This window comes from Harpegnathos saltator, unplaced genomic scaffold (assembly GCF_003227715.2).
Source record: "Harpegnathos saltator strain DR-91 unplaced genomic scaffold, Hsal_v8.6 scaffold217, whole genome shotgun sequence".
Lineage (NCBI taxonomy): Eukaryota > Metazoa > Arthropoda > Insecta > Hymenoptera > Formicidae > Harpegnathos > Harpegnathos saltator.
In genome coordinates, this window is record NW_020230003.1 from 100,309 (window position 1) to 128,306 (window position 27,998).

The following is a 27,998-nucleotide window of genomic DNA, read 5'->3' on the forward strand; positions in this document are numbered from 1 at the left end:
AGCTATGTAGTAATTGTACAGAATCCCATATGATCTACTCTTGAAAAATTATAATTCCTATAATAATCGAAATAATTTTAGTTTCGTACGACCGCAAGAGCCGTAGTCAGCGAAGTAGTTGGAGCACGGCAACCTGTCGGGTGACATAACTGGACGTTATCCATACTAATGTTATTCATAAAGAGCTAATTTTTTAAGGAAGCATTTTTCAATCCATGTTCATACGAAAAACTTTTTGTTGAGGATTAAATTTATTATAAAATCTCAAAAAGCTAGAATGTTCGAGTCCATCCTGTATGTATGTGTGTTATGTGTATGTATGTATATAAATAATCGCAAAGTTTTATTTTTCTTTATTGATATACTTCTTCATATAATCTACATGTACTAAGACTTCTTAAAATTAATATATAAAATACTTATTAAAAAATATGTAATAGGATGTGAATGAATGAAAAATAAACACATTATGTATACTTAATAATTAATAATATAAACTAGAGATTAAGATTCTTTAACAATAAGTTAACAAATTATAAAATATATACGCCTCTTTGAAGTATACCTTACATTTTTTTCTTTTCCAACATTCTTGCTTCTGTAGAGGATTTTGCAATACATGATCTTAACATGCACCTAATTACATTTTGTATTGCATAGTTTATATAGTAAAATTTTAAAGGTGTAAAACACCAAACTCGTCTGTTATAAAACTAATTATGATCAATTGTAATAATAAAACACTGCTACAGTATGTAAATAATGTATGGTAAATATTCATTTATATTACATAAAAAAGTAACATTCGAACATAAATAATAGATGTTCGTATACAGTTTATATTTTTGTTGCAGAATCCTTATCGCTACATATGCTCTCACACACATACACGCGCGCATGTGCGGTACGTATAAAGATAACTTATCAACACAATGCTAAATCAATTAGTAGAAACTAAACTAAATATATAGTACTTTTACTCCTCCTGATTTTTGTTTGTAGCAGCTGGTTGTACTGTTTGCGCCACTTGTGTATTTAATGCACCGGCATTACTTGTACTAGGTGTCACCTGTAAGTTCAGATAAATTAATTATATTCAACCATCGTATTCTACACATAAGCGGTACGATAACGCAATATACACGCAACACCATGATTATTATTAACTATTACAACTAGAGTCGCACGTACAATTTTCGATATTTATATTTACATACTGATACGACTGAAAGTTGTATAGGTAACTTTAGTTATAACAGCCATGCACATATGGCACACAGTATACTACTACCTCGATTATATCATCATCCGTCTTTCCCGTATTGTTAGACGGAACATTTCGATATGTAAATTGCTTCTGTAATACATTCACTCCACTTTGCGCGGATTGGTTTACGTTCATGTAATTTACCGATTGTCCCCCCGTAAGCAATTGGTTCAATTGCTGCTATAATAAATGGAAAATAAATATCTCGAAAAGTTTTTACGTTTCGACGCGTGAATAGTTGTACTTACATGCGCGTTGCTACTGGTCGCGGCTTGTGGTACCGGGAACCGCGATTGATAAGTCTATACATATATACATATATACATACATTGTATAAGATATCCCATTTTAATTCAAACATTCAATTTGTGGAAATCATTATTTTAGAAATCTAGTTTAGAAATCTAGTAGAGAAAAATGGTTTTAGAAAAAAAATATCTTACAAAAGTATTATCATAATATATATCAGGTTGTCTAAAAAGTATTGAGCCTTTTGCGCACGAGATAGCGTCCCAAATCTCAGGGTATATGAGTCGCAGCAGGCCTAACGTCATTTGACAGCTGGCAGTTGAAGCTAGTAAACATACAAAAAGTGTTGGAATTCTTATAATCAGACGTAAGGTATTGCGCCGTGAGGATGAGTGAACTTTCCGCAAAACTGCACTACATTTTACAATTTTATTTCGATAAAGCCGCAAATGCTGCGCAGGCCCGTGAAGAAATTTGTGCTGTTTATGGGCAAGATATATTATCAAAAGATGGTTCAGTCGCTTTCGTTCTGGAAATTTCGATGTCCAAGGTGCTCCTCGCAGTGGGCGACCAATCACAGAAAAAGTGGATGATATTCTGGCAAAAGTCGAGCAAGACCGGCATGTAAGCAGTCATGACATCGCTAATGACCTAAACACCCATCACCAAACAGTGTTAAACCATTTGGAAAAAGCTGGCTACAAAAAGAAGCTCGATGTATGGGTGCCACATGATCTGACTCAAAAAAATTTATTCGATCGAATTTCTATCTGCGAATCTCTACTGAAACGTAACGAAATCGAGTCATTTCTGACGCGGTTGATCACGAGTGATGAAAAGTGGATAACCTACGACTAGGGTTCCCAATCCCGGGATCCCGGCCAAATTTTTGATCCCGAAAATACTCGGGATTCAACATCACAAATCCCGGGATTTCGGGATTTCAAAATTTAATGCTTAGTGTCTATATAATACTTACAAAAATTTTAGTTTTACAAAATTTAGTTTTTAAATTTAGATTTAGTTTTACAAAAATTTTACTTTAATAATTATTACTTATTACTGATGTTTCAGAATATTTGCTAGAGAAGTGTGTATTTATATTTTAAATTTAATTCCATGTATTATTTTTATTTGTTTTAAATATTAAGGGAGTTTTCTATTTTAAATTTCGCGGATAAACTGGTACAACACAGACTCGAATCCGGAATCCTCGATCAGATATTTTTGAACAAAATTTATGTTTTATTATTTTTAAAGTCGCTTTTTCAAATGTGAAAAAGAAGAAATAATTATTTTTATTTTTATTACAAAAAGTTTAATTTTTAATTATAACGGTTTTTGTGCAGTCATTAATGTAAGTTGCTTTCATTTTTACTGAAATTTTTTTTTGTTTGTCATAAAGTTCATAAAAGTCTATGAACGTTCTATAAATAAAATAATTCTATTATTTATAAATATTCCTTGTTTCTTTCTTTACATATATATAATCCCGGGACTAGTCCCGGGATTCCGGGACGGAGTCCCGAAATCCCGAGATCCTAAATTGTATCCGGGATTGGAAACTCTACCTACAACAGACCTCGGCAAAGTTTACAACTTTCGGCCGATTTTCGGAAGGTACGCTTTCTATTTCCCCTTACCGCGCGGCGGATCCAGCAATTGACGGTCGCGGCTCGCGACCTCAGGACTGTTGAGATCATAAGGCGCATCTATATGGTGCCTACTAAAGATGTGTTCGGAGAGCGCGTCGATCAGCGCTAACGCGTCATTCAATTCTTGTACATGTAATAAGCGATAAAAATAGAATAACGTGTTAGCGTTGACAGCACGCTCCTTTAACGCACCTCAAAGGCTGAAAAATAAATGTATCGATACAACTATATGTATAATATTTCGTACAAACTTGTACAAATATGTACTTGTATAAGTATATATATATTTTTTTCTTATATTTTTATAAGTAGAAGGTAACATAATAGGTTTCCTCGTCACCCATGACGTACTATTGCCGACACGTTAAAAAAAAAAACACGTCGGCAATAATACCTCATAGATGACGAGGAAACCTATTATGTTACCTTCTACTTATAAAAATACAGGAAAAAAAAATATATATACTTATACAAGTATATATTTGTACAAGTTTGTACGAAATATTATACATATAGTTGTATCGATACACTTATTTTTCAGCCTTTGAGGTGCGCGCTGTTAACGCTAATACGTTATTCTATCTTTATCGCTCATTATATGTACAAGGATTGAATGACGCGTTAGCGCTGATCGACGCGCTCCCCGAACCCATCTTTAATAGGCACCACATAGATGCGTTATGATCTCAATCGTCCTGAGGTCGCGAGCCGCGACCGTCAGTTGCTGGATTCGCCGCGCGGTAAGGGAAGATAGGAGGCATAGCTCCCAAGAATCGGCCGAAAGTTGTAAACTTTGCCGAGCTCCGGGCACCGTCAGACTATCATTTGTTTCGGTCTCTCCAGAACTCCTTGAATAGTGTTAAATTAGTTTCAAAAGAGGCCTGTGAAAACCACGTGTCACAATTTTTTTACCAGAAACCACAGAAGTTCTATAGCGACGGGATTATGGTGTTGCCGGAAAAATGACAGAAAGTCATCGAACAAAATGGTGTATATGTGCTTTCATAATGTTATTTTCAAATAACAATAAATGTATTCTCAATTTTGACCTCCAAAGGCTCAATACTTTTTAGACAACCTAATATAAAGTTTTATTAAGTATTTAATAAGAAAAGTGCTTAATGAAAAATACTTCATCTATAATAATCCTATATTATTATATTACATAAAAAAGTAACATTCAAACATAAATAATAGATATTCATAACACAAAATAATGTTTTGAAAAAGTTTCGATGTAAACTATAAGAATATGCAATAAAAGATAAAGATTTCCACTTAAGAAATTTAAGGTGCTTTTACATAATCCTCAAACGACTATCCAAAGTCAAACCAATGGCACCATCTTATATCCTCTTTGAAGTCATAAAGCGTTTATAGAAATATATTTTTTCTAATACCTTGTAATTTTCAAAAATTGATTGTCTAAATTAAAATAGGACATATAGGAGACATATAGAATATACATATAGAAAAGAGAGAGAGAGAGAGAGAGAGAGAGAGAGAGAAAAATTATGAGAAGTATGTAATCATAAATTACAAATTCTTCTCAGTCGTTTTTCTATATAATTTTATACATATATAGAGTGCCCCTATAGCAATCATCTATTTTTGTGAAATAAGGAAAAATTTATATAATTATTATATTGGCGTAATTGTATGTATATTTCTATAAAATATCCACATATTTATAATTTTTCAATTGCTTCCCATATTTAATCTCCAAATTTAATACCCTTTAAATTCTTTACTTGAGTTATTATTTCCCGACATTCATCTTGAAATAGTTACATTTTATTTAAATATATAGTAATATCATGCCATGAAAATATTTTTATAATTCCTCTTATTTTGCAAAATGAAAAATTACTTTAGGGACAGTCTATATATATATATATATATAAAGTGTCTTAGATACCACAGCTCGTGGGGGTATAAAACGGATGAAGATGAACAAAAAGGTCCCATGCCATTTTATGACATTCACAATAATTATCGAGTTATTAATTATAGAAATCTAAGGAGTGAGTACGCGCCGAGATAGATGATTAAAGAAGCATTGCAGTCACTCGGGCAAAAACGTGGCTCAGTCGCTATGCGCTAGTCTTATTTCGCCACTCCTATGTCTCGTCGTGCGCTGGCAACAGTTGCTAGATTGACTGGCTATGCTGCGACCCGAACAGCTGCAATGTTCGTCCAATATCATCTCGACGCGTGCTCACTCGTCAGATTCATGTAATTAATAACTCGATAACTATTGCGAATATCGCAAAACGCTATGGATTTTTTTATTTGCCTTAATCCGTTTCCACGGGCTGTCAAAATTGTTCTACTACACTTTGTGTGTATGTATATTGACAGATGAATAAAATAAATTATTATTACCCGAAATGGTACTCGGTTTGCAACAGGTTGTAATACCGCTTGTCGCTCCCAATAATTGTACATCTCTACCAAAGCTCGATTAGTCATCATCTTCTGCTGCTCTAATGTAGCGTTGGGAAACTAAAAATTCCGAAATTGTGTATCTTATTTAAAAATACTTTGATAAACGTTTATAATTTTATCTATAAGATTCTAAAAGGAAATATATTTATAAACTTAAAACTATCAAGAAAAAAAAATAAAAAATAAAAAAAAAGGACTCTATAATAGTTCTTTTTGGTTCCTAGCAATTTTAAACAAATATCTAGATCTCTGTTAAGAAATACTCTATGGAAGAAAGATTAATAGTACAAATTTTCAACATCTTATACATAGAATAAAGCGCTTACATCTTTACAAATAAGCTGTTGGAGATTTTCGTATTCCGCCTGCAGAGAGAAATTCTGAGGTAACAGGCCGGCTTGTTCAGCATTCATCATCATGTTGTACTGATGCTGGAATACATTATTCGGATAAGCTACCACCATTGGTTTTCCCTTCTTTTCCTCTTCATATTCTAACCAGGCTTGCTTGCGTTCTTCTTCATCTAATTCTTCTTCAGCCTGTTCAACAATTAATAAATAAAAAATATATATACTAATATATTTAATAACACACACGCACACATTAATTTATCGCATGTGAAATATACACGTATGAACTTAAAATAAAAACGAAAGAAGTCATCTTACCTTGTTCTCCAACAAAGAGTCATGCTCATGGTAATTTTCCACGACATCCTTGTACTTGAGAAATATCTCCGCTAACAATCGATCTTTAGGTAGATTCAACGTAGGTCTCTCCGTATCATACGCCTCAAACTTGTATAATTCGTTCAGATTTTGATTACTGTAATGCCGTTCAATCTGCTGTTCATCTACTACCCGACACGACAACGAGAGTTTCGTGACTTGACGATTATAAATTTTCTCTTCCATTGTTTTCGCCGCAAGGAAACGATATACGTAGCACGGCTTCTTCTGTCCGAATCTAAACATCGTATAGAAAAATTAAGAACAATCGAAATTTAAAGATGTGACAAAATGGATACAAAAGACGGAAAAGAGCCTTCCAATGAAAAATCGTTATTGAAAAGAGAAAGAGCAGAGACCTTAGAAAATATTATCACAGGTGGCTAGATCTTTTGCCTCATTGGCCTTTCTCTTCTAAAAAGTCGAGAATTGGAAAAATACCTATATATTCGAAATATGCTTTGCACGTCGTGAGAGGGGTTCCAGCTGGCGTCGAAGATGATTACTCGATTCGCTGCTGTTAAGTTAATTCCTAATCCTCCGGCGCGCGTAGATATAAGGAACAGTCTTGCTCTCGTGTTGGTAGGTTTGTTGAATATCCTGCACCATGCACTTCTATTATCAGCCGATGTTTGACCATCCAAACGGAAATAATCGAGACCCAAAGACCAATTTCCCGTATGATTATCCAACGACTCCAGATGCTTATTATTTTGCGTCTCGTCGTCTATTCGTCGGAGAAATTCCTCGATCAAAGTGAGCGAATACAGGGATTGTGAGAACACGAGTCTGTTGGATGAACGATGATATAGCGACGCAATCGTTGTTTGTTTAACTATGTGAATGTGAGGATACATACACTTTGTCGCCGATTTGTTCGCATTCTTTCAAAATACCAAAGAGAAGTAACAATTTGGCTGACACCTTCATGTCTTCGAAATGCTCAGGCTGCACGAATTGCGACCACCATTCTACCGTTTCTTCTCCTTCCTTAGGTGATGGTTCTTCTGGTTCTGGTTCTTCTAAACATTAACGCAATATAACGTTATAATTTAATATCCTTATAATATAACATTGTTTATTCTAGCACTTTGCATATTGACGATTCCTCTTCATTTCAGACATCAAAAAGATTAGCAAATGAAAGTTCTGCCATAGTTATGAGCATTTAAATGTTACAAATTGTGTTCTAACAAATCATATTCATTATATCAAATGTTTTACTACAATCACTAAATGACTCTTTTTAGTATCTTATAAACATAATTAAAAATTATATCCAATTATAAGAAATGTTATAAGATAACCAAGATTAGGATGTCCAAGTATAAGGAGAATAAATAAAAGAAAAAGTGATATAAAAATATAAGCTGAGTATATCAATATCGAAAACATACCAACGCCAGGATTATTTCTCGTTTTACGCCTCGGGATATTCGTGTTGTCTTTCGTTTCGTCGATAGTTTGAATGTCACTATCGTTGCTCGATTCACTGCTACTGCTTTCTGACTCGGTGGAATCATCGTTGATGAAATCTTTCAACGAGCCCTCCGTATCGCTAGAAAATCCTTTTTTCTCGTTTGCTTTTTCTATTTTCTCTGCGTTTAAGCGTAAAACTATAGGATGCGTCCAAACCCTCTGTAACGCTTGAAAATCTGCGAAGAGAGATCCTCCTGTCCCATGATGGCGTCTGTAAAAGAATAAATGAACAACTTATGATTATTAAAGATAGATATTAACAATGTTACGATTTATTTGACAGTGAATTATCCAACTAGAATAGATAACACTCATAACTGGCTATATCTTGACACTTTGACCGCACATTTCACGAAAAGCTTTGCCTTTGCCGCCGGTGTATAATGTCGAAAACTACTGGCTGCCGCCGGCATTTTTTATAAGCTTTGTTACACAAGGCATGCTGTTGACATGTTGTTGAAAATTCAGACATAATTAGTATTAAGTAAAAAATATATTGTTACATTAGCGTCCAGATTTTTGTTAATTTGATGATTTTAAAATTTCCAAAAGTCAAGTTTCCAAATATTCTTGAGACCAAATAGAGCAAAAAAGTCTAGTACCAACAAATTTTCTTCCAACAAATAGTTAGTGAGATATCGTAAATATTGAAAAAGTTATCAAGTTTTCCTTAAATATCTCAAAAAATAGGCAAATAAAAAAATGTTTCAGACAAAAGTTATTCAAATTAATTGATAAAAAAAGACGGTGTAATAAAAAATTGGAGTTTTCATGTGAAAATTTCGAGTTGACTTTCAAATAATCCTCAAGGTCAAGTTCAAGGTCAATTTTAACGCCAAAAGATAATATAAAGATAATATCATGATCCCTAACAACTTTTATTCGGGTCATTTTTCGTGAAAGTGTGTGCTTCTGGAGATAATAGAGGAGTCCCATTCTTTTCGAATATTCTGTATATAGTAAGGTTTATATACCGAGTATTTCTGACCACCCGGAACACCTGATTTTTTCGTTAACGCGACATTTTAGAGAAAAATATCAGACAAAAGTTGTAGGGCTTTAAATTTATTTACTATGCACCCGATTAGACGCTATGAATTTGACCTTGGGATAACCTTGAAAAGTCCAGTCAAAATCAACATAAAAATCTTAAATGGAAACTGCGATTTTTTTATTATACCGTCTTTTTCCACAAATTAATTTGAACAACTTTTGTCTAAAATATTTTTTCATTTGCCTAATATTTTTCTAGATATTAAAAAAAAAACTTGATAACTTTTTCAATATTTAACTTACAATATCTTGCTAACTAGTCGTCGGAAGAAAAAGTGATACTAGACTTTTTTACTCTATTTAGTCTCACGAATATATTGTTCCAATAGCACTCTGAATTTGGTTAATTTGACGATTTTTGGAAATTTCAAAATCATCAAATTAACCAAATTCAGGGCGCTATTGTAACAATATATTCTTGAGACCAAGTAGAATAGAAAAGTCTAGTACCATTTTTTATCCCGACAAACAGTTAGCGAGATATCGTAAGTTAAATATTAAAAAAATTACCAAGTTATCCTTAAATATCTAAAAAAATATTAGATAAATAAAAAAATGTTTCAGACAAAAGTTGTTCAAATTAATTGCTAGAAAAAGATGATGTAATAAAAAACTAGAATATCCATTTAAGGATTTTATGTTGATCTTGACTGGACTTTTCAAGGTTATTCCAAGATCAAATTCATAACGTCAGTAAATAGATCCTTTGAAGCCCTACAACTTTTGTCTGAAATATCTTTTTCTAAAATGTCGCGTTAACGAAAAAATCGGGTTTTCCGGGTAGTCTGAAACACCCGGTATATAAAAGTGTATAAAAAATACCGAGACAGTGAAATATCACAAAAACTAAGCATTTTAGAAAAAATGTTTCAAATAAAAATTGTAGGATTTCAAAAGGTCTATTTACTGACATTATGAGTTTGACCTTGGGTGGCGTCGTCAAGGTCAGGACTAGGTCACTTTGAATTTTTTAAATGGGACCTCCTATTTTTTATTGCATATTCTTGTAGCCCTTCTTCAGACCTTTTCAAAGCACTATAATTTTATCTACTTTGAGTTTCGAAGCTATCGAGCTTTTTATGATAAGATGTCCAACCAATCAAGGCAAAATCAAAGAAGTATCCAGCCAACTAAGGCAAAATGATCATAAAGGAAAACTAGCAATTGAAAGCGCGATTAATATATAAAATGCTCAAATTGTTCACCATTCATTGTTTGACAATGCGCTAATCGATGCCTGCTGCGGCAGGTCTTCCTGTTTTAAGACGATTTTTAACGCTTCCTGTTTCTTCAAACCGCCATACAGTTCTTTCAACAGTTGAAATAGAAGTATTCTCATTTCGGAAAGTTACATTGAAAAGATCTTTTACATCTTGATATGATCTTAATCTATCACCCTAGCCCCTCCTCATCATAAAGATAGATATTCTATCCTGTTCGATGTTGCACCGGTAAGGTGTTACATTTTAATTGATGAAAATTATTGAGATGAAAATATTAAAACGAATGAATAACTATCAGCAATATTTTAAAATGAACTACATGGAAAAAATGTACAGAAATAAGCAAAATAAAAATTGAGATTCTTACAAAAACGTTTAAGAATAATGTTAATCTCTAAAAGAAAAAGTAAAGTCTAACAAATAAGCTAAGAAACAAAAAGATTTACCTAATAAACAAATTTGTATTAATTAGATAACAAAATCGATAATTTAATTAAAAAAAGAAAAATCAATAAGAAAAATCATTTATCTTTTTAACATTATCTGAAATATAAGTCACGAAATTGCTCCAGTTGCTCCTGGTTGGACATTTTATTAAAGAGCTCGATAACTTCAAAACGGATTACTTAGAGTGCAAAAAATTATAGTACTTTGAAAAGGTCTGAAGAAGGGCTACAAGAATATGCAATAAAACATAAGGGCTCCCATTAAAAAAATTCAAGGTGAATGTGACTTATCCTGACCTTATCCTGACCTTGGCGACGCCACCCAAGGTCAAACTCATAATGTCAGTAAATAGATCTTTTGAAACCCTATAATTTTTATTTGAAATATTTTTTTCTAAAATGCTTAGTTTTTGTGATATTTCACAGTCCTGGTACTTTTTATACATCTTGTGTGTATATATATATAAACTTGAAACTTCGATAACAATCAATGCCAACTAATAATCACTAACTAAATTAACTCACATATATGTGAAATTGGCCCATAACCATTAACTAAATCAACCTACATATACGTGAAGTCGACCGGTAGACGTAAGCTCAGTGAACTCACGTATACGTGAGTCCGGCCAATAACTGCTGGCTCGTCAAAGTGTTAAATAAAGAATCATAAAAAATATACAAAATATCCGAAAATTATCTTATAATACTTTAATGATGTATTTTGAAGCTCAATTTGAGAGTTGAAAATTTTATTAATACAAAAATTTTGAGGCATCAATTTGTCTTATAAAGCAATGAAGAAAAGCTTTTTGCGAATTAAACTTCAGCAAACCAAATGAATAACAAAATTACATTTTTTGTTAATTTCAGATAGAACATATCAGAATACAATTCCAACTGAAAACTTAATTACAATGATATATGATGTTGATAAATTGCGACAAATATTAATCTCTTGATACATTTTGGTATTAGGATTTCCTAATTAAACTTCAGAATACAGTATTAAAGCACTGCACAATACCCGGTTTTAGAACATCTTGTATACACATTTTTGATCAACATACCTTGCGAGATTATCCAAGTAATACTGATACATTTTAATTTGTGTCTCCGTTAGTCTAACAAAGATGACATATTCTTGCTTAGGTGGTAGGAACGGTGTGAGCACAGAGTAATCGAATCTCTGTACGCTACCTTCCAACATCTTGTGTAACACATGCGCCCGTTTCTTCATCAATTTAACATCGTACGCAGTGGAATCATCAAACTGGCCGTTTGTTATTGGGTTTACAAATCGATTTAAGAATTCCTTCTTTGTACCTAACAAATTTGGTTTTACAAATTGCACCATGCAATGATCTACGGGATGAGAAGTATGAATTTCAATTAAATAGATATTTGAGATATATGAAGATTGCAGATGCCTCGCGAACTAAACTTTATTAATGCGAGTTGGAGCACACTTACACTCTATTAAATTATTCTGCAGCGGTGTTCCAGTGAGTACTATGCGTCGCATAGTTCTCACCTTTCTGATGCATTTACTTAACGCAGTGTCTTCGTTCTTCAATAAATGTCCCTCGTCGCAGACGATAAGATCTGGACCTGGATCGATTAAGCATTCTAGTAACGCTTCCTTCATGCCCTTACGGATATTTTTATTCGATCCAGTGAGATTGCGGAACATTTCATAACCGATGATCAACACGCCGCCAGTCTTTTGCCACCTCTGCAGCTGACACTTCCTCTCGAAGTTCCTCTTAAATCTGGAACCACCATTATAACGTATGGACTGTTCCGCCACGAATTTTCTGCTCCATGTTCTTCATTACAATAAGCAATTTCAAGGCAAGAGTTTTGAAACACGTCAAAAACATCACACTCACTTGGTCAGCTCGTAGACATTAACATCGTCGTCCATATCCGCCAACCATATTTTGTATTCGTTCGCCCAATTGAGCACTGTGCTCAAGGGACAGACTATTAATACTGTCTTAATGTCTGTCGTCTCGTGATTTAGGAGCGTGTGCGTTAAAGCGACCACCTGCAATGTTTTGCCCAGACCCATGCAGTGCGCAATTATGCATCCGGATCCGGATGTGCTCTTTATTCTCTCAAGAGACTCGAAACAGGCATCCCACATAAACTTAATGCCTTGAGCTTGATGTGGTTTCAAACGCTTCACTAAATCCTCGTGCACACTCACGAGTTCCTCCTTCGTCTCTGTATCAAAGTCCAGGACAAGTTTGTCTATTTTTTCTTCTCCTGCGAGTCTCATCTCGTACATTTCATTGTACTACAATAATATCGGTATAATATATACATTTAATATAATATAACACGATAATTGATAACGGCAGTCGAGTATACCAGAGCTTGACGTTCGGCGATACGTTTGAGCCTCTCCTCTTCTTCCTTAGCGGCCTGTTTCGTGTCCTCCGCTACTTGCTTATCTTTCAGAACTTTTCGAATGTTCTTTCGGCCACTTTTGCCGGGTGTACCTTGGGAAGTTTGTATCGTGTCGCTACTATCACTATCAGACGCCATTTTTTTAATTCGCTTCCGCTTCGGTTTCGATCTACAAATATATATCGTGAATTTGAGCATTTAGTAGAGCCAGATGAAGAAAAATGTAAAATAAAAAGATCGAGCCAAATAAATATAATCTATATTGATCTATATTGATCTATATAATCTATATTGATTTGCCTCTTCTCTTCGAACGATGAATCCGTATCTGACGACTTGCTATCGCGACGTTTGCGTCCTTTCCGTTTCAGTTTCTCTTTGTCTTTCTTTGCGTTGACTGATCCCAGCGAAATAACGGAATCGCTTGAATTTCTTTTTGTGTCTGATGCTTTGGAGGAATCATTTGAATCGCAATCCGTCAACTTGACATCCGAATCAGAATATAAAATTCTCCGTCCACCCTTCTTCTTCTTCCTCTTGATCATAGATTCTTCCCCTTCGTCAGAATCGCTAAAAAAAAAAAAAAGGAAAAGAATAACAAAATTGAAGAGAAAATTACTCATGCTTTGTACGAAATTAGGAAACTTACGTATTAATTTCCTGTTTTTTTATTAATTTTTCTTGCTTTTTCTCCCATTTCCCCCTTTCAGCTTCAGAATCAGTATCGGACAATTTCATCGTTAATATTTTACTTCTTCTCCAATTACTTTTTTCACTTTTATCTTTCTTACTCTGAAACATTGTAAAGGAGCAATAATTAAAAATTTATATATAAAGGGTGTCTCATTTTAAATCCTCCAGGCAAGTATCTCGGAAAATATGGAAGATATAGAAAAATATTTCAAACAAAAGTTGCGTGGTTTTAAGGGGGACATAAAACAACTATATCAGTTTATAGATAATGCCACTTTCAAGATATTCATTGATTGTTACTTTTCTTAAATGGAAATCCTAATTTTTTATTACATCATCTTTTTCTATCAATTAATTTGAACAACTTTTGTCTGAAACATTTTTTTATTTGCCTAATATTTTTTGAAATATTTAAGTAAAACTTTGTAACTTTTTTATCATTTAACTTACGATATCTCGCTAACTTATTGTCGAAAGAAAAAATGATACTAGACTTTTTTACTCTATTTAGTCTCAAGGATATATTGTTATAATAGCATCCTAATTTTTGTTAATTTGATGATTTTGAAGTTTCCAAAAGTCGGTAAGTTAACAAAAGTTAGGGCACTATTGTAACAATATATTCTTGAGATTAAATAGAGTAAAAAAGTCTAGTACTATTTTCTCTTCCAATAAATAGTTGGCGAGATATCGTAAGTTAAATATTGAGAAAGTTGCCAAGTTTTCCTTAAATATCTCAAAACATATTAAGTAACTAAAAAAATGTTTCAGACAAAAATTATTCAAATTAATTGGTAGAAAAAGATGGTGCAATAAGAAATTGGAGTTTCCATTTAAGAAAAGTAATGATCAATGAATATCTCGAAAATAATGCCATCTGTAAACAAATTGATATAATTGTTTTATGTCCCCTTTGAAACCCTTGAAACTTTTGTCTGAAACATTTTTCCATATCTTCCATATTTTTCGAGATATTTGCCTGGGGGATTTAAAATGGGACACCCTGTATCTTAATATTCTTTATATTTTTTAATTGATTTTGTTTTACGTAACACATGCGATTTAATAAATCTTTTTAAGTCGCAAAAAATTGCATCATACCATCAATTCTTGCTTTGAATTTTTCTCTTCAGACTTTTTCTGAGATTTCTTCTTCTTATCTTCCGTCTTTTCATTTTTATCGTCGTGGTTTGTACTGTTGTCATTGTCCGATACCATTGCCTTTTCCATATCTATGAACATATTCGAATTTGAATAACCATAATTGCGTGAACCATTCAACACAGATTGTACTTTATAGAAATAACAAAAATAATAATGTTATTTAGTATAGAGAGTTGACAAAGAAATCCACATAATTTTTAAATCTAAACTTGCAATCCTAGAAGTCTGAAGTTATAGAAAAAGAGGCAAGAAATTAAATATTATTTTTCTTTCTGAAAAAAACGCGATAAACGTTCCTCGTCAAGGAATCTACAATCGAGAGATGTGTCTAGATTTTATGCAAAGAATGCCATTATAGGAGACTGAAATTTACTATTACATATCTAACAATAAATCACTTACCATCCGAATCAGAATTTAACAAATTCTGTTTCGCGGCTTTATTCGCCTCTAACATTAGAGCTTCATTAGACATAGGCGCAGCATCTACTTTTGCTACTCGATCAACAGATTCATCGGAACTATAAACCGTTTGTATGGTCGATAAATCATCATTTTCTACCCTTTTTAAGTGATCCATCAAAGATTCTTCTGCCTCTTTGGTTGTTTGTTTCCCTCGTCCTTTATTTGACTTTCTTGATATTTTTGATAATGCATCATCATCACCTGTCGACGTGTCCGAGCCTTTTCTTGTATGTTTATGTCTTTTTTCGAGTTTATCCAGATTAACAAGACTGTAAAGGACAATGGAAATAAGGTTCCTTGGATAATGATTAATATTGTACGCAAATATTGTACAAAAAATTTATTGTATTTAATTTATTGTTAAAGCAAATGTATCTTTCTTTTCCCTCTTAATTCGGTAGTTATAGTCTTAAGTTTGTAGAAATATAAAAAAATGGAAATGTTTACAATAAGAACAGTATTTCGTATACAAAGATTTCTTCTGTCGAAGAAATTACAAGAGTATTGTTATCATTGTATGTAATATAAAAGCGTATTATTATAAGTACATAAACTAGTGCACATATTAATCATTTTATATAATAATCACTGAACTATAGAATATACTGGAAAAAGAAAAGCGAGAAATATATTACAAAAAATAATGTAATCTGCTATATCGTTTGTGAACGATATTGATACTATTGAAAATATCAATATAACGAATTTCTCGTGAAATAAAATATGTATACTGGCATGCAAATTTATCGCATGCATTTGCGAGTTAATTCTTCAGTTAAGATAACATAAGATAATACAAGATAAAATTAACGTAATCACTGAAACACTTTTTCTTTCCTTTCCTCTGCTCAAAGTCATTAGCTAGATTCGCAATTGTTCTCTTTTCCAGTATGTTATAAAGTTCACTGATAATAATGATCGAATTAACGCCGTAAACAGAATAAGTCCTCGTTTGGAACATTTCGAAATTTGTTACAAAAGAATTACTGTAATCGATGTAAAAATTAAAATGTCTTCCGAATGCTGACAGTCTTCAAAATTATAAATGTCCAGATACATGGACAGATTACAAAAATATTTAAGAAGTCATAATAAAAACAGCTCTACAATTTTCATGCTGATTGTTGGATCTCGCTACTTCGATGCAACTATTTCGTAAATACCAAAACATAGGTTAAAAAAAAAAAAAAAAAAAAAAACAGCATAATTCACTTCATACTCGATAAAGAAAAAATAAGAAAAAAAAGGAAAGGAAATAATCATACAATAATTGGTAAAAATTACTTTATACAATGTAAAGCAACATATATAGGTTTTAGTATAAATTGTCGATACCTTTTCAGCGTTTTATGTTCCAGATATTGCTTCGATTTTTGCAACGCGTGTGCATAGCGTTTAAGGATCTTCTTGGATAATGACGTTACGCGGACTTCGCAGGTCATTCTCAATTTTGTATCGTTCATATAATGGACATTTTTGTGGAGATGCAGTCTTCTTCTCTTCACTGTGGAGAGCATCGAGTTCGAGTCGGAATCGTGCTCGCGGTTGCGTTTGTTCTTTCTTCCGTTACCAGAGATGTTAGCGTCCGTTTCAGATATCTGAACATCGGAAGAACTATCGCTATTAGAGGATGCCAAAAGTGCTTTCTTCGCTTTAATATTGGCGTCCAATTCGCTTTTCTTACTATTAGTAGCAGCCTCTTCCACCTTTCGTGACTGTGATGTTGTGGAATCGTCAGAAGTGCTGCACGCCAAGAGAGCTTTCTTGGCGGCTTCTTCGGCTTTGACATCCTCATCCGAGGAACTCGTCGTCTTATCACAAGTATCTTTGTTCGGTTTATCATTACTCTTGCTAACGTTACTCTTGATAGCGTTAGTCTCAACTTCTACGTTGGTATCATCCGCTGCATTTTTATTTTTCGGAGACCTAAATACGATTACTGTACTGACATCGGAATCAATCTCTTGCGTTTCGCCTTCCTTTCTGTTCTTTTTAGTCAGACTTGCGTCGTGCGGCGAACCGTTCGACGTGGCGTTCTCAGAATCTGATTCTAATAAAGTCTCCTTCGCCAACGCTTCAGCCATTTCGAGAGATTCCGTGTCATCGGCGTCTACTTTTTCAGATACTGCTTTTTCTTGCCTCGAATTATTAACGTTATCACCATTCTCATTGTTTGTCGCAAGCGTTATTTCCTCGGGATTATTGTGACTCATTGAACCCATTTCTTTTTCATTACGTTCAGGCGAAAATGTCTTGCTCCCTGTATTTTCGCCTTGAATTTTGTCATTCTCGAAATCACCAGCTGCATGATTAGCTTCTTCTTTTAAGGAAGTATCGCGAGTATCGATATTTGTAAGTTTAGTTGTATGTTCCGCTTTATCATTGTGCGTTTCTATGTCCGTTCCTTGCGGATTGTCTTTCACATGCTCGGATTCGAAAGAAGATTCAAACATATCGTCTATCGATTCATTGATCATATATTTGACGGCTGTGAGATTATTTCGTGCGTTTTTGTCTTGTGATGTCGCTTTCTCATTAATCTCCTTCAAAGAAGAATCATCAGTTTTGTTATCATAGTTATTCGGATTGACTAATTCCGATTTGTCGATCTCAGAATCAGTATTTCTGTTCTTCGACTGCGCCTTGTTATCGGCATTATTAACGCACTCTGGAATCATCTGTTTATTCGATCCTTCTGCGCTAGCCTTTTTCTGCTCCAATGTACCTAATATTGGAGAAGCAATTAAGCTATCTCTTGAATTCTCGTTATTTTTTTCACTGTCCTTCGACTTATTTGTAGTTTGTTGTTCGTCTTCGTCGTCAGTTTTGTCAACGTCGCTAGAAGCTCGGTTATCCACTTTTGACATATCTGTGTCACGAGTTGTGTTTATTTTCCGCGGTGACCTGCTTTCATCTGCTGAAAATATTTCGTCGCTATCACATTCAGACACTTCTTTGCTATCCTGTTCATTTTCCGAGTTGCGAGGCTTGTCCTCATGCATTTTACGTTTCATGTGTGTATCAGTTTTTTCTTCGGGAGGTTGCTCGTTACAACTGACTTCTTTGTGCATTTTCTTCGGGGCGCTTCTGGAACTTTTGGGTCTTTTAGACCAGGATTCATGGAAAGTCGCCAAGTCTTTCTGCTTCTTATTCAACATTGTCGTTAATTTGTTTACTTTTCCTATAGATAGAAGTAGAAGATTTTCCTCATCTTCCTTCTCGTATAGTCCTTCTATAATTTCAATATACTTTTGGAATGACGAACATATACTTTTGCATTCTTTTAAAACTTTCTTTATATCATTAAGTGTTAAATCCAGCTGTTCATCATTATCTTTTGTATGCTTAACTTTTTCACTTGAAGAATTTTCTCCAGTGGTTGATTTGGTATAATCTACATCTAAATCTTTCAATTGTCTCATAGAAGAATATTTGTTGCGAAGTAATTTTTCCTTTTGAAACTCTTTACTGCTGGAATCCGAATTATCCTCCCGAATCATCTGAAGAAGTTTTCCCTTTGAGTTATCACATTTCTCTTGTTTCTGCATTTCGTTACTATTATGAGATGTGATACTATTCGAAGAATATTTTTCTTTGCTTTGCTTTGCACATTCAACGTCTTCACCATCCGATTTACTAGTTGAATCGTGATACTTTTTTATCTTATTTTTAGCCGTTCTCGAATTTCGTGAATCAGCATCCTTCTTCTTTTGTTGCGTAGCATGCTTTGATGAACTGTTAAATATTTTCAACATTCTGGTTGTAGAACTATCTCTATCACTTTCACTATCAGAAGAATCAGTTGTACGATTCCTTATCTTTTGTTTCTCTATGGATCTACTGTGAGATCTTTTTGTATGTTGTCGTTTGGTCGTTTCATCCGCTAGTACAATTAAACTATTGTCCGAGTCACTTAAATCTTTATTTCTTTTCGATACATTTTTTCTATTTATAGCTGACTTCGAAACGTAAAATGAACTATTGGAGTCTGTACTATTGGAAATTGGTTGTACTTTCTTATCTCTTTTGGTTTTCTTTCGCTTGTCTATATCACTTTCACTAGTTATATCCGACGAATCTGTTATGGTTATTTCTAATGCTGGAGATCGACGATGATCTTTATTATTCGCTTCTCTCGTAAATTCTTTTGCAGAGAAGGATGGTCTTGGATCAGAAGTACTGTCATCCTCTTTATCACATAATACTTCCAAAGCTCGTTGCACTCTTATGGTTTTTTTAATTTTTTCTTTCAATGATGGTAAGGTACGTTTTTGAATGTCGAAGCTTCTCTTGTTACACCTTCTGAAACAAAAGATCCATTCTATATGTACTTATATCTTCTTTCTTGAATCTGATGTAGTATCATGTATACATGCACATTCTTCATCCTTTTTCTAATTTATTTATTTTCGATATATTTTAATATTTATCAGTTTCACATTTCTGTAGCTTTAGAAATATGATATGTATTACTTCAATCTTCTTTGTCTTGCGTACATCTTGCTTCTACATAGTTTTCTTAACAATGTAAGAACATCTTCTCCTATTAGATTCTGCCTTGACACAATGGACCAACATATCGATAGAAGACATTAAAAGTGTACATGCTACATGATACATTTAATATTATTGAAACATGCAATTTGACTTCTAAGTCAACTACTAGATTGTTATGTAGTACTTATATACAATATAAATTTATATAATAGTTTCTCAATAGCTATTTTCCCAATATTTGATGAGATATCATGCATTAACATTTATTATAGTTATATATCAAATTGTTACTTCTTTTAAAATGAAATATGTAAAAATACTTTAAACATTTCAAATATATTAAATGTAAAAATAAATAGCTTACATAGCGTTAACTTATATTTTTATGATTTCTATACTATAGAAATTAAATAATTTTAAGAAAACATATACTACAAATCACTGAAGACTATGTGAATCATAAAATGATTAATAATAGTATAATTAATTAAATTAAAAATAGTAATTAGCTATTGTCTAATATATACTGTCTAATCTATACTGTATACATTGAAATAGAATTTAATAGACAGATATGCCAAATAAAAATATATATATCTCTAACAAAATAAAATATGTATATCTGTAAAAAAAACATTTTCTAAAAAAACATATACATTTGACTATATATTACATACTTACTTAGGAAAAGTGTTCATTACAGCAGCACATACAGCTCTTAACTTCCAAAGTGGTTTGGAATTACAAATAAAGCATTTCCAATCTTTATGTTCTGCATCCAGTAAGGATAAAGTTGTATTTCTTTTTATACAATACTGAAAGTATAAAATTATATTTCGTAAACATAATATTAATTATAAGAAATATATATAATTGCTAATAAACAATATCTGAATAGCAATTATTACCTTACAAAACCCAGATGAGCAGTCTTCATCACTACATACATATATCTTTTTATTTCGACCACATATATGGCAACAAATTTGCTTATCAGATGCTTTATCTATATCCTTAAAGTGTTTTTGGCATGTCTAACAAAATAAAAAAGTAATATTACATAATAAATATATATATATATATATACATATATGTATATAAGACTGTTTTCTTCATTATATATAAGCCGCAAAATACGAAATATCAGCCTTACCTCGCATTGCAATAATCCTAATAATGGATGAGAAAAAATATGTCCTAATTTAATTTTTAATATATTGCCACAAGAAGTACATGTTACTTGTCTATTTTTGATAACTTGGATGTCTAAACATAAAACATTCAAATCTTTAATGTTATTTACAAATTTGGCATGAAATATTAATATATAGAATCAACTTATTTCATTCTTCTAATTCTTCTTCTAACTTTTTTTAATTTAAATCCTAGCAAATTTATAAAAAATGATGGAAGCTTCATGGTGTAAAATTGACAAAATGAGTTAACAAGTTTATTTTTTGCAAAATAGAATATATTTGTTACTTATGGAATAAAACAAATATATAAGCACTGAAGAAAAGAAAATAAAGTTTCAGCACAAAACTAATGCAACTAAAATATTTAATGAGCTTAAAGTATAGATAATAGTGCAATAAAAAAACAAAAGTAAATAAAACCATTTCAACAAATATTTAAGTCCCAACTTGGATACAACTTTATTCTAAAAATTACAAATCAAAATGAATATTTATATGCAAGATTGGATGCATTCAGTACTACAACCACTCACTGAGCGCTAAGTGAGCTCTTGCATCTGATTGGTATATATTTTTGAATCTAAAAGAATATACCAATCAAATGTAAAAGCTCATTGAGCGCTCAGTGAGTGGTTGTAGTATTGAATGCATCCATCATAATCTTGAGAAATAAAAATATTATATTTGTATAAGTATATATGTGATATTTCAAGCTTATATATATAAATTATTCTATATCGTGGAATTGACCTACCATGAAAATGTTTATCTCGATAGGCAAGTTCCTTTGAAGTCGTATTGATACTTTTCTATGTGAGTACAAAGTAAATGTATTAGATTATGATATTACATACAGTAATATAATGTATCTTACCATAAGTGACATGATTGCGACCGTTGATGAGCCAATTATTATTAGTTAAATATATATATATATATATATATGTGTATGTAGGTGTATATGTGTATATATGTGCGTATGTGCGTATATATGTGTATATAAAGAAACTAACAAATTAAATGGAAACTCAATTAACTGTGCTGCATCAATATATCGTGATCATTTTTAAGCTGTTTTATGTAGGCAAACGTATCCGTATATATTCATTTCATGTGATCGTTGCACAACTTCGTTAAGGTTACGTGCAGTCAGTTCCGTAGAAAATACTTTGTCGTTAATGCACATATGAATTGTTAACGAATTCATGTTAAATATCGTCGGCGTACATATAAACACTCTTGCTTGTTACTTATTTGCATATTGTGCATAGAAGTTCGGTTTTGCAGCATTTATATATATTGTTTCATTTGTCTCACTCACATGTACCGATGTTCAATCAGAGCCGAAATCAATGTTATATATTGACGAACTGTTCGTTTAAACGCACTGTTAGATTATTCGTATTTTCTTATATCGCGAATAACATTAATGAAAGGACATGTGTCGAGCCCACAGCGCGAATTTAACTTGCCATTGATCAACTGTTTTTTTTTTAATGGCGGGAAGGATGCCGTGATTTGCCGCGCGCCCACTATATACTCGAATAAACCGCGCAATACACTTGATTCGAAAATGGTTGCTCTTCATTTGAACAATACATTGGAGTATACCGATATACCGATAATATCAACAAAATAGACGTTATACTAATATCAAACTAATTTAAAGATTAATATTTAACGATTGGAAATGAAAACTTGCTCAATCAAGACAAAACAAGCTAATGTCGAGATCATAGACATAGGCTGCGTTCCGAAATTCACTGCCAGTACTGAAAATCTATAGTATACGTGACACAATTTATTTTCAGTATTGGCAGTGAATTTCGGAACGCAGCCATAGGGCCAGAGCACAGACTTCTGCATAATGCATAATACACAACGCATAAAGCCCGTATCAGACTACGGATTGGGATTGAGTATTGGATTGAAATTTAACCAATCAGGAGTAAGTTTACTATACTTGAGATTATTTTCTCTTTTTCAATTGGTCAAATTTCAATCTAATCTCAATCCCAATCCATAGTCTGATACGGGCTTTAGAGAATCAACCAATCAGAGTTTTTCATTTCCCTCCTCAGGACAGAAATGAAGAACTCTGAAATTTGTTGATTCTTTTATGCGTTGTGTATTATGCGTTATGCAGAAGTCTGTGCTCTGGCCCATAGCATATTTATGGTTTGTTCTTTTTAGCTGCACTACTGGGCACCTATTATGGAACTCGTCGGAATCGATTTCGATCTAATTTATTCCGTTATTTCCTAGATTTCTATTGTCTTTCCTAGGGGAAACGGAATTATTCCGATCGGAATCGATTCCAACGAGTTCCATGATAGGTACCCTGAACTGGTGCAATAAGTTAAAATGAGAAAAAATATAGTTGTCTCATTCTAACTTATTGCACTAGTTCCGCAGTGCAGCTGAAAAGAACAGACCAATAGACTGCGTGTTCGAGGAGTGGGGATGTAACTCTCGGAGAGAAGGAAACACTCTGTTTTTATTGTTCGTTCTCTCTCGCACAGTCCCGATGGAAGAGGTATAGGGAAGGCAGTTGCTGTACACTCGCGAGCATAAAGGTTTGTGACCGTTTTTTTGCAACTTTCGGAACGCATCCCGACTCGAGAAGAATGAGAGTCACTGCTCCGCCTGTGGAGCACGTCTGCGCAGTAACTCACAACAAAGGCGAGAAATGAAATATACGCGGTGGGACATATTATAATAATACAGACTCAGATGAAATGAATACTCCAGCATTAAATGGAAATGAGGGAACACAGAACAGACAAGAATCATCCGATGTAAGTCTTATATTATACTCCGGGGGACATCCGAAAAAGGTAGAGATAAATAAACATGTTTATGTTTTTAAAACAATACGAACTTAATTAAGAGAATTAAGCTGCATTACAATAGTTACGATTCTGTTATACAATTATATATGATTTATTGTTTCAGCAACAGCCATCTTCTATAGCAGAAGCAATGATATTAGATAAGCAGAAGCAGCTGTTATAGCGAATTTTGAATTTTTGGAACATACAGACATGGACATGGAAGAGGAAGAAGGAGATGGAGAGGATGAAATTTATGATGCAAATACAGATACCAAACCAAATAAAGTAACGTTTACTATCATCTTGCGTTTTAATGATATTGTTCATGCTATTTGTTAACATACTTTCTTATTTTTCAGGCATCTATCCTCCTTCTAGCAGAAGATGTTGATACAGATGCAGAGGCAGAAGAAGTATTAAATGAATTAAATCTCCTCACAGAAATTGAAGAATCGCCACCTGGTTCTATCCATCTGGAAATGAATTCTTCAAAGGGGTTAGTAAATACCTTTTTATTCGTGTACTTTAAGATAAAATATAAACCTATTACAATAATAGATATTTTGTAATATTGTCACATATAATCACATAATCTAATGATGCCTGTAGATTTATTACATAGAGAATTACAACAAGATCCAGGATGCCCAAATAATAAAGAAGGCAGTGACTCCACGCTGAAATTAGGAGTATTAGAACAATTATGTGTTAACAATGATGCAGAAATATTGTACGATGTAAGTTCCAAGAATTTTCCCCTGTATTTCAGTCGAGTCGCATTTTCAGCTATGTAAGAGTTACAATTTGAATGAATACAGTTTGATCTCTTCGAACGTTTCGATGATCTCTGCGAGCATCACGGATGTGAGAAGATATCTACATTGGGTGACTGCTACTATTGCGTGAGCGGATGTCCCGAGCCGAGGTCCGATCACGCAAAGTGCTGCATAAAAATGGGTCTAGGTGAGTGGAATGTCATTGACACGTGGTTGGCAGATATCTTCAAATCTGGTGCTAAATTAATGCTGTGCGTTTCTCATCTTAACAGCTATGATCGAAGCGATCAAACAATTCGACATCGAAAGAAGGGAAGGTGTGAACATGAGAATAGGTGTGCACACGGGCACTGTGCTCTGCGGGATCGTGGATACGAAAAGATTCAAGTACGATGTCTGGTCGAACGATGTGACATTGGCGAATAAACTCGAGAGCACGGGAAAACCCGGTCGTGTACACTTGAGTGAGAATACCCTGAGATTTCTGGACGACCAGTACATCACGGAAGAGGGAGAACTAGTCAATGGTGAGTAAATTAATTCGGAAGAAAAGCAAGCAGATCAAAATTGGAATTTTACATGTCGTGCGTTGTTGGAAATATCGCATAACAGCCTGACAATGAGCAAAATATTGAAACTTGTTTATTCGTTTCAGGCGTTAAAACTTATTTCATCCGAGCCTGCAAATTGGACTTCATGAATCAATTTATCACGAACGTTACGTCACCGAAAAGTATCTCACTGTTGATGCAGTCATGTAGCCGTCTGGCGTCGTGCAATACTCAGGTTAAACCACGCCATAATTACCTCCATATGGTCATCAACACGAGCAACTACCGGATGAAAGCCAATTCCTTGCCGAATATCTTGGATTCCGAGAATGACGGCTACATTAAAGAGGATTCAAACAAGAACCCGACGTCCACCGCTAGTTACGGCAAGAAGAAAGTACGAAACAAACCGTGGAAGTACTTGCAGAGGCAACGGACGACTGAGGAGATGACACCGCTGGAGATATAGGAGGGGAGAAACATCGCCATGGGACGAGAGAAACCTGAAGTCCAGGCGTATGAGGAGTGCAATGGGTTTAGACGAGTATGTGGCTCTCTTCATTTCCCTACTTGGCATATTTCGTAGTCTCTCGACAGTCACGATTGACTTCGTCCGCAGATTCCTCTTACCAATGGCGTCGAGATGGATCCGAATACTGTACCTTCTACTCCTTTATTATCTGGTCAAGAACCGATTCTTCACGCGATAGTCACGCTTCTTCCATATGCAGCAGGAAGGATTCCGGCATCAAGAACAACAACAAGCGAAGTAGTATACAACAGCAGGTACCGAAAATTGTATATATATTTGGTACAGCTTCAACCGCAGAGTGAATTATTTGCCACAGAACGTGTTTCATTTGCATTATTATACAATCCTGTTGCAGTTATTCCTAATAAACGGCATGGCCCAAGGCGATCTTTTAGGACACAGGGTCAGTGGCTATTATATTTCTAGTTGGACGTTAAATTCTACTCACGAGCTTTCGTCGTCGATACCTCTTTACCCGTTTCCACCGATAGTGACGGATACATTCGGCGCATGCTTTCATAAACTGCGAAAACGATCCGATCTCCAGTTGATTAGGTAAGCGAATCGCTGGCAGAAGTGTTGCACAAGTGACGGCAAAATCCATTAAGCCGGTCTTTTGTTTCTCTAAAGATGTGTTCAAGACAACGTGAGCTCTCAACGTTCGTACTTCGTTAAGCCACCGCTGTCCAACGTTACTCTCTTTTTCAAGAACAAGGAGATGGAGAAGGAGTACTGAGAGAATATGCACAAAGCTAGCGAAGGTATTGGCGGCAATCCGCTTACCCTGGCTACTTCGAGGTTCAACATGTATTTTGATATTCTGATATCCGTTCTGGTCTAGTTACGGTCATCACGATCTTTTCATATTACATAAAAATATAAGGAAAAAAACCCTCTCGAGAGAGAAAGAGCTTCATAATTTGTATCCATTCTATTATGTCTATATATGAGAAGATATATTGATACATGGAAATATTTTTACATCTTGTAATCACATGCGCACATGGCAAAATATGTTTTTGAGAAGAATAAAGAAAAATATAATGAAGAAGATATGAAAAGAAGAGCAGAAACGAAGAGATGCCTGAAAAATAAGAAATTATGTTAACAAATAGCGTGAACAATATCATTAAAATGCAAGATGATAGTAAACATTACTTTATTTGGTTTGGTATCCGTATTTGCATCATAAATTTTATCCTCTCCATCTCCTTCCTCTTCCATGTCCATGCCTGTATGTCCCAAAAATTCAAAATTCGCTATAACAGCTGCTTCTGTATCTAAAGCCAGCGGCACACGGTGCTTGTTTCGAGCTGGATTGCTTGTTGGATGAAAATACTGCATTCTGATTGGTACATTTCTGAAGATGGATGGAAATGCACTAATCAGAACGCAGTATTTTCATCCAGCAAGCAATCCAGCACGAAAACAAGCACCGTGTGCCGCTGGCTTAATATCATTGCTTTTCTGCTATAGAAGATGGCTGTTGCTGAAACAATAAATCACATATAAATGTATAATAGAATCGTGATTATCGTAATGTAGCTTAATTCTCTTAATTAAATTCGTATTGTTTTAAAAACATAAACATGTTTATTTATCTTTACCTTTTTCGGATGTCCCCCGGAGTATAAAGCCAGCGGCATACGGTGCTTGTTTCGTGCTGGATTGCTTGCTAGATGAAAATACTGCGTTCTGATTGGTGCATTTCCATCCATCTTCGGAAATGTACCAATCAGAACGCAGTATTTTCATCCAGCAAGCAATCTAGCACGAAAACAAGCACCGTGTGCCGCTGGCTTTACATCGGATGATTCTGTTCAGTGTTCCCTCATTTCCATTTAATGCTGTATTCATTTCATCTGAGTCTGTATTATTATAATATGTCCTACCGCGTATATTTCATTTCTCGCCTTTCGTTATGAGTCACTGCGCAGACGTGCTCCGCAGGTGGAGCAGTGACTCTCATTCTTCTCGAGTCGGGATGCGTTCCGAAGTTGCAAAAAAACGGGCATAAACTATTATGTCCGCGACCGTACGTCTTAAGGACGTCCTGGGGACGTTTCTTCATCCTCAGGACGTCCACAGGACGTCCCCAGGAGATTATGTGCCGTCTGGGTTATTATTTGAGTGTAATGAATGAATGTTTTCGAATGAGTTAGTACCCTGTGATAAAGCAGTTTCCTAATTCCCAGGTAGAATAAAAAATCATAATAATATAATTATGATATAAAAAAAAGTCATTTTAAGACAAATCAGGATGATGTCATTCGATATAGTTTTCATGATGGTTTGGTGATGTTTTTTTGACATTGAAATTATGTTAT

The 27,998-nt window shown here is 34.0% G+C and overlaps 2 protein-coding genes across 10 annotated transcripts; one reads left to right on the forward strand and one right to left on the reverse strand.

The window, feature by feature from the left end:
- Positions 1 to 747: 747 nt before the first annotated feature.
- LOC105185297 (transcriptional regulator ATRX) lies at positions 748 to 21,891 on the reverse strand. Of its 9 annotated transcripts, none has more exons than XM_011144676.3 (23): positions 21,853 to 21,891; positions 21,733 to 21,787; positions 20,936 to 21,048; positions 20,691 to 20,816; positions 20,464 to 20,597; positions 16,621 to 19,587; positions 15,223 to 15,554; positions 14,758 to 14,888; positions 13,613 to 13,755; positions 13,300 to 13,533; positions 12,925 to 13,132; positions 12,441 to 12,850; positions 12,022 to 12,320; positions 11,619 to 11,913; positions 7,745 to 8,037; positions 7,207 to 7,369; positions 6,789 to 7,136; positions 6,288 to 6,585; positions 5,946 to 6,158; positions 5,557 to 5,676; positions 1,516 to 1,569; positions 1,289 to 1,447; positions 748 to 1,069 (listed from the first exon to the last, which is right to left on the reverse strand). In XM_011144676.3, the coding sequence occupies exons 1-23, from the start codon at positions 21,862 to 21,864 to the stop codon at positions 977 to 979; spliced, it is 7,200 nt and encodes a 2,399-aa protein (XP_011142978.1). In that variant the 5' UTR covers positions 21,865 to 21,891; the 3' UTR covers positions 748 to 976. The 9 variants fall into 9 exon arrangements, with proteins under 9 accessions (XP_011142978.1, XP_011142977.1, XP_011142976.1 ...); XM_011144675.3 differs by having other exon boundaries at positions 7,207 to 7,366; positions 13,264 to 13,533; XM_011144674.3 differs by having other exon boundaries at positions 1,289 to 1,444; positions 13,264 to 13,533.
- A 2,131-nt stretch (positions 21,892 to 24,022) lies between these two features.
- Positions 24,023 to 26,828, forward strand: LOC105184937 (receptor-type guanylate cyclase gcy-19). The gene is made up of 9 exons (XM_025298400.1): positions 24,023 to 24,097; positions 24,172 to 24,274; positions 24,422 to 24,549; positions 24,631 to 24,775; positions 24,861 to 25,115; positions 25,244 to 25,683; positions 25,759 to 25,925; positions 26,027 to 26,226; positions 26,302 to 26,828. The coding sequence occupies exons 1-6, from the start codon at positions 24,023 to 24,025 to the stop codon at positions 25,606 to 25,608; spliced, it is 1,071 nt and encodes a 356-aa protein (XP_025154185.1). The 3' UTR covers positions 25,609 to 25,683; positions 25,759 to 25,925; positions 26,027 to 26,226; positions 26,302 to 26,828.
- The last annotated feature ends 1,170 nt before the right edge of the window (positions 26,829 to 27,998 follow it).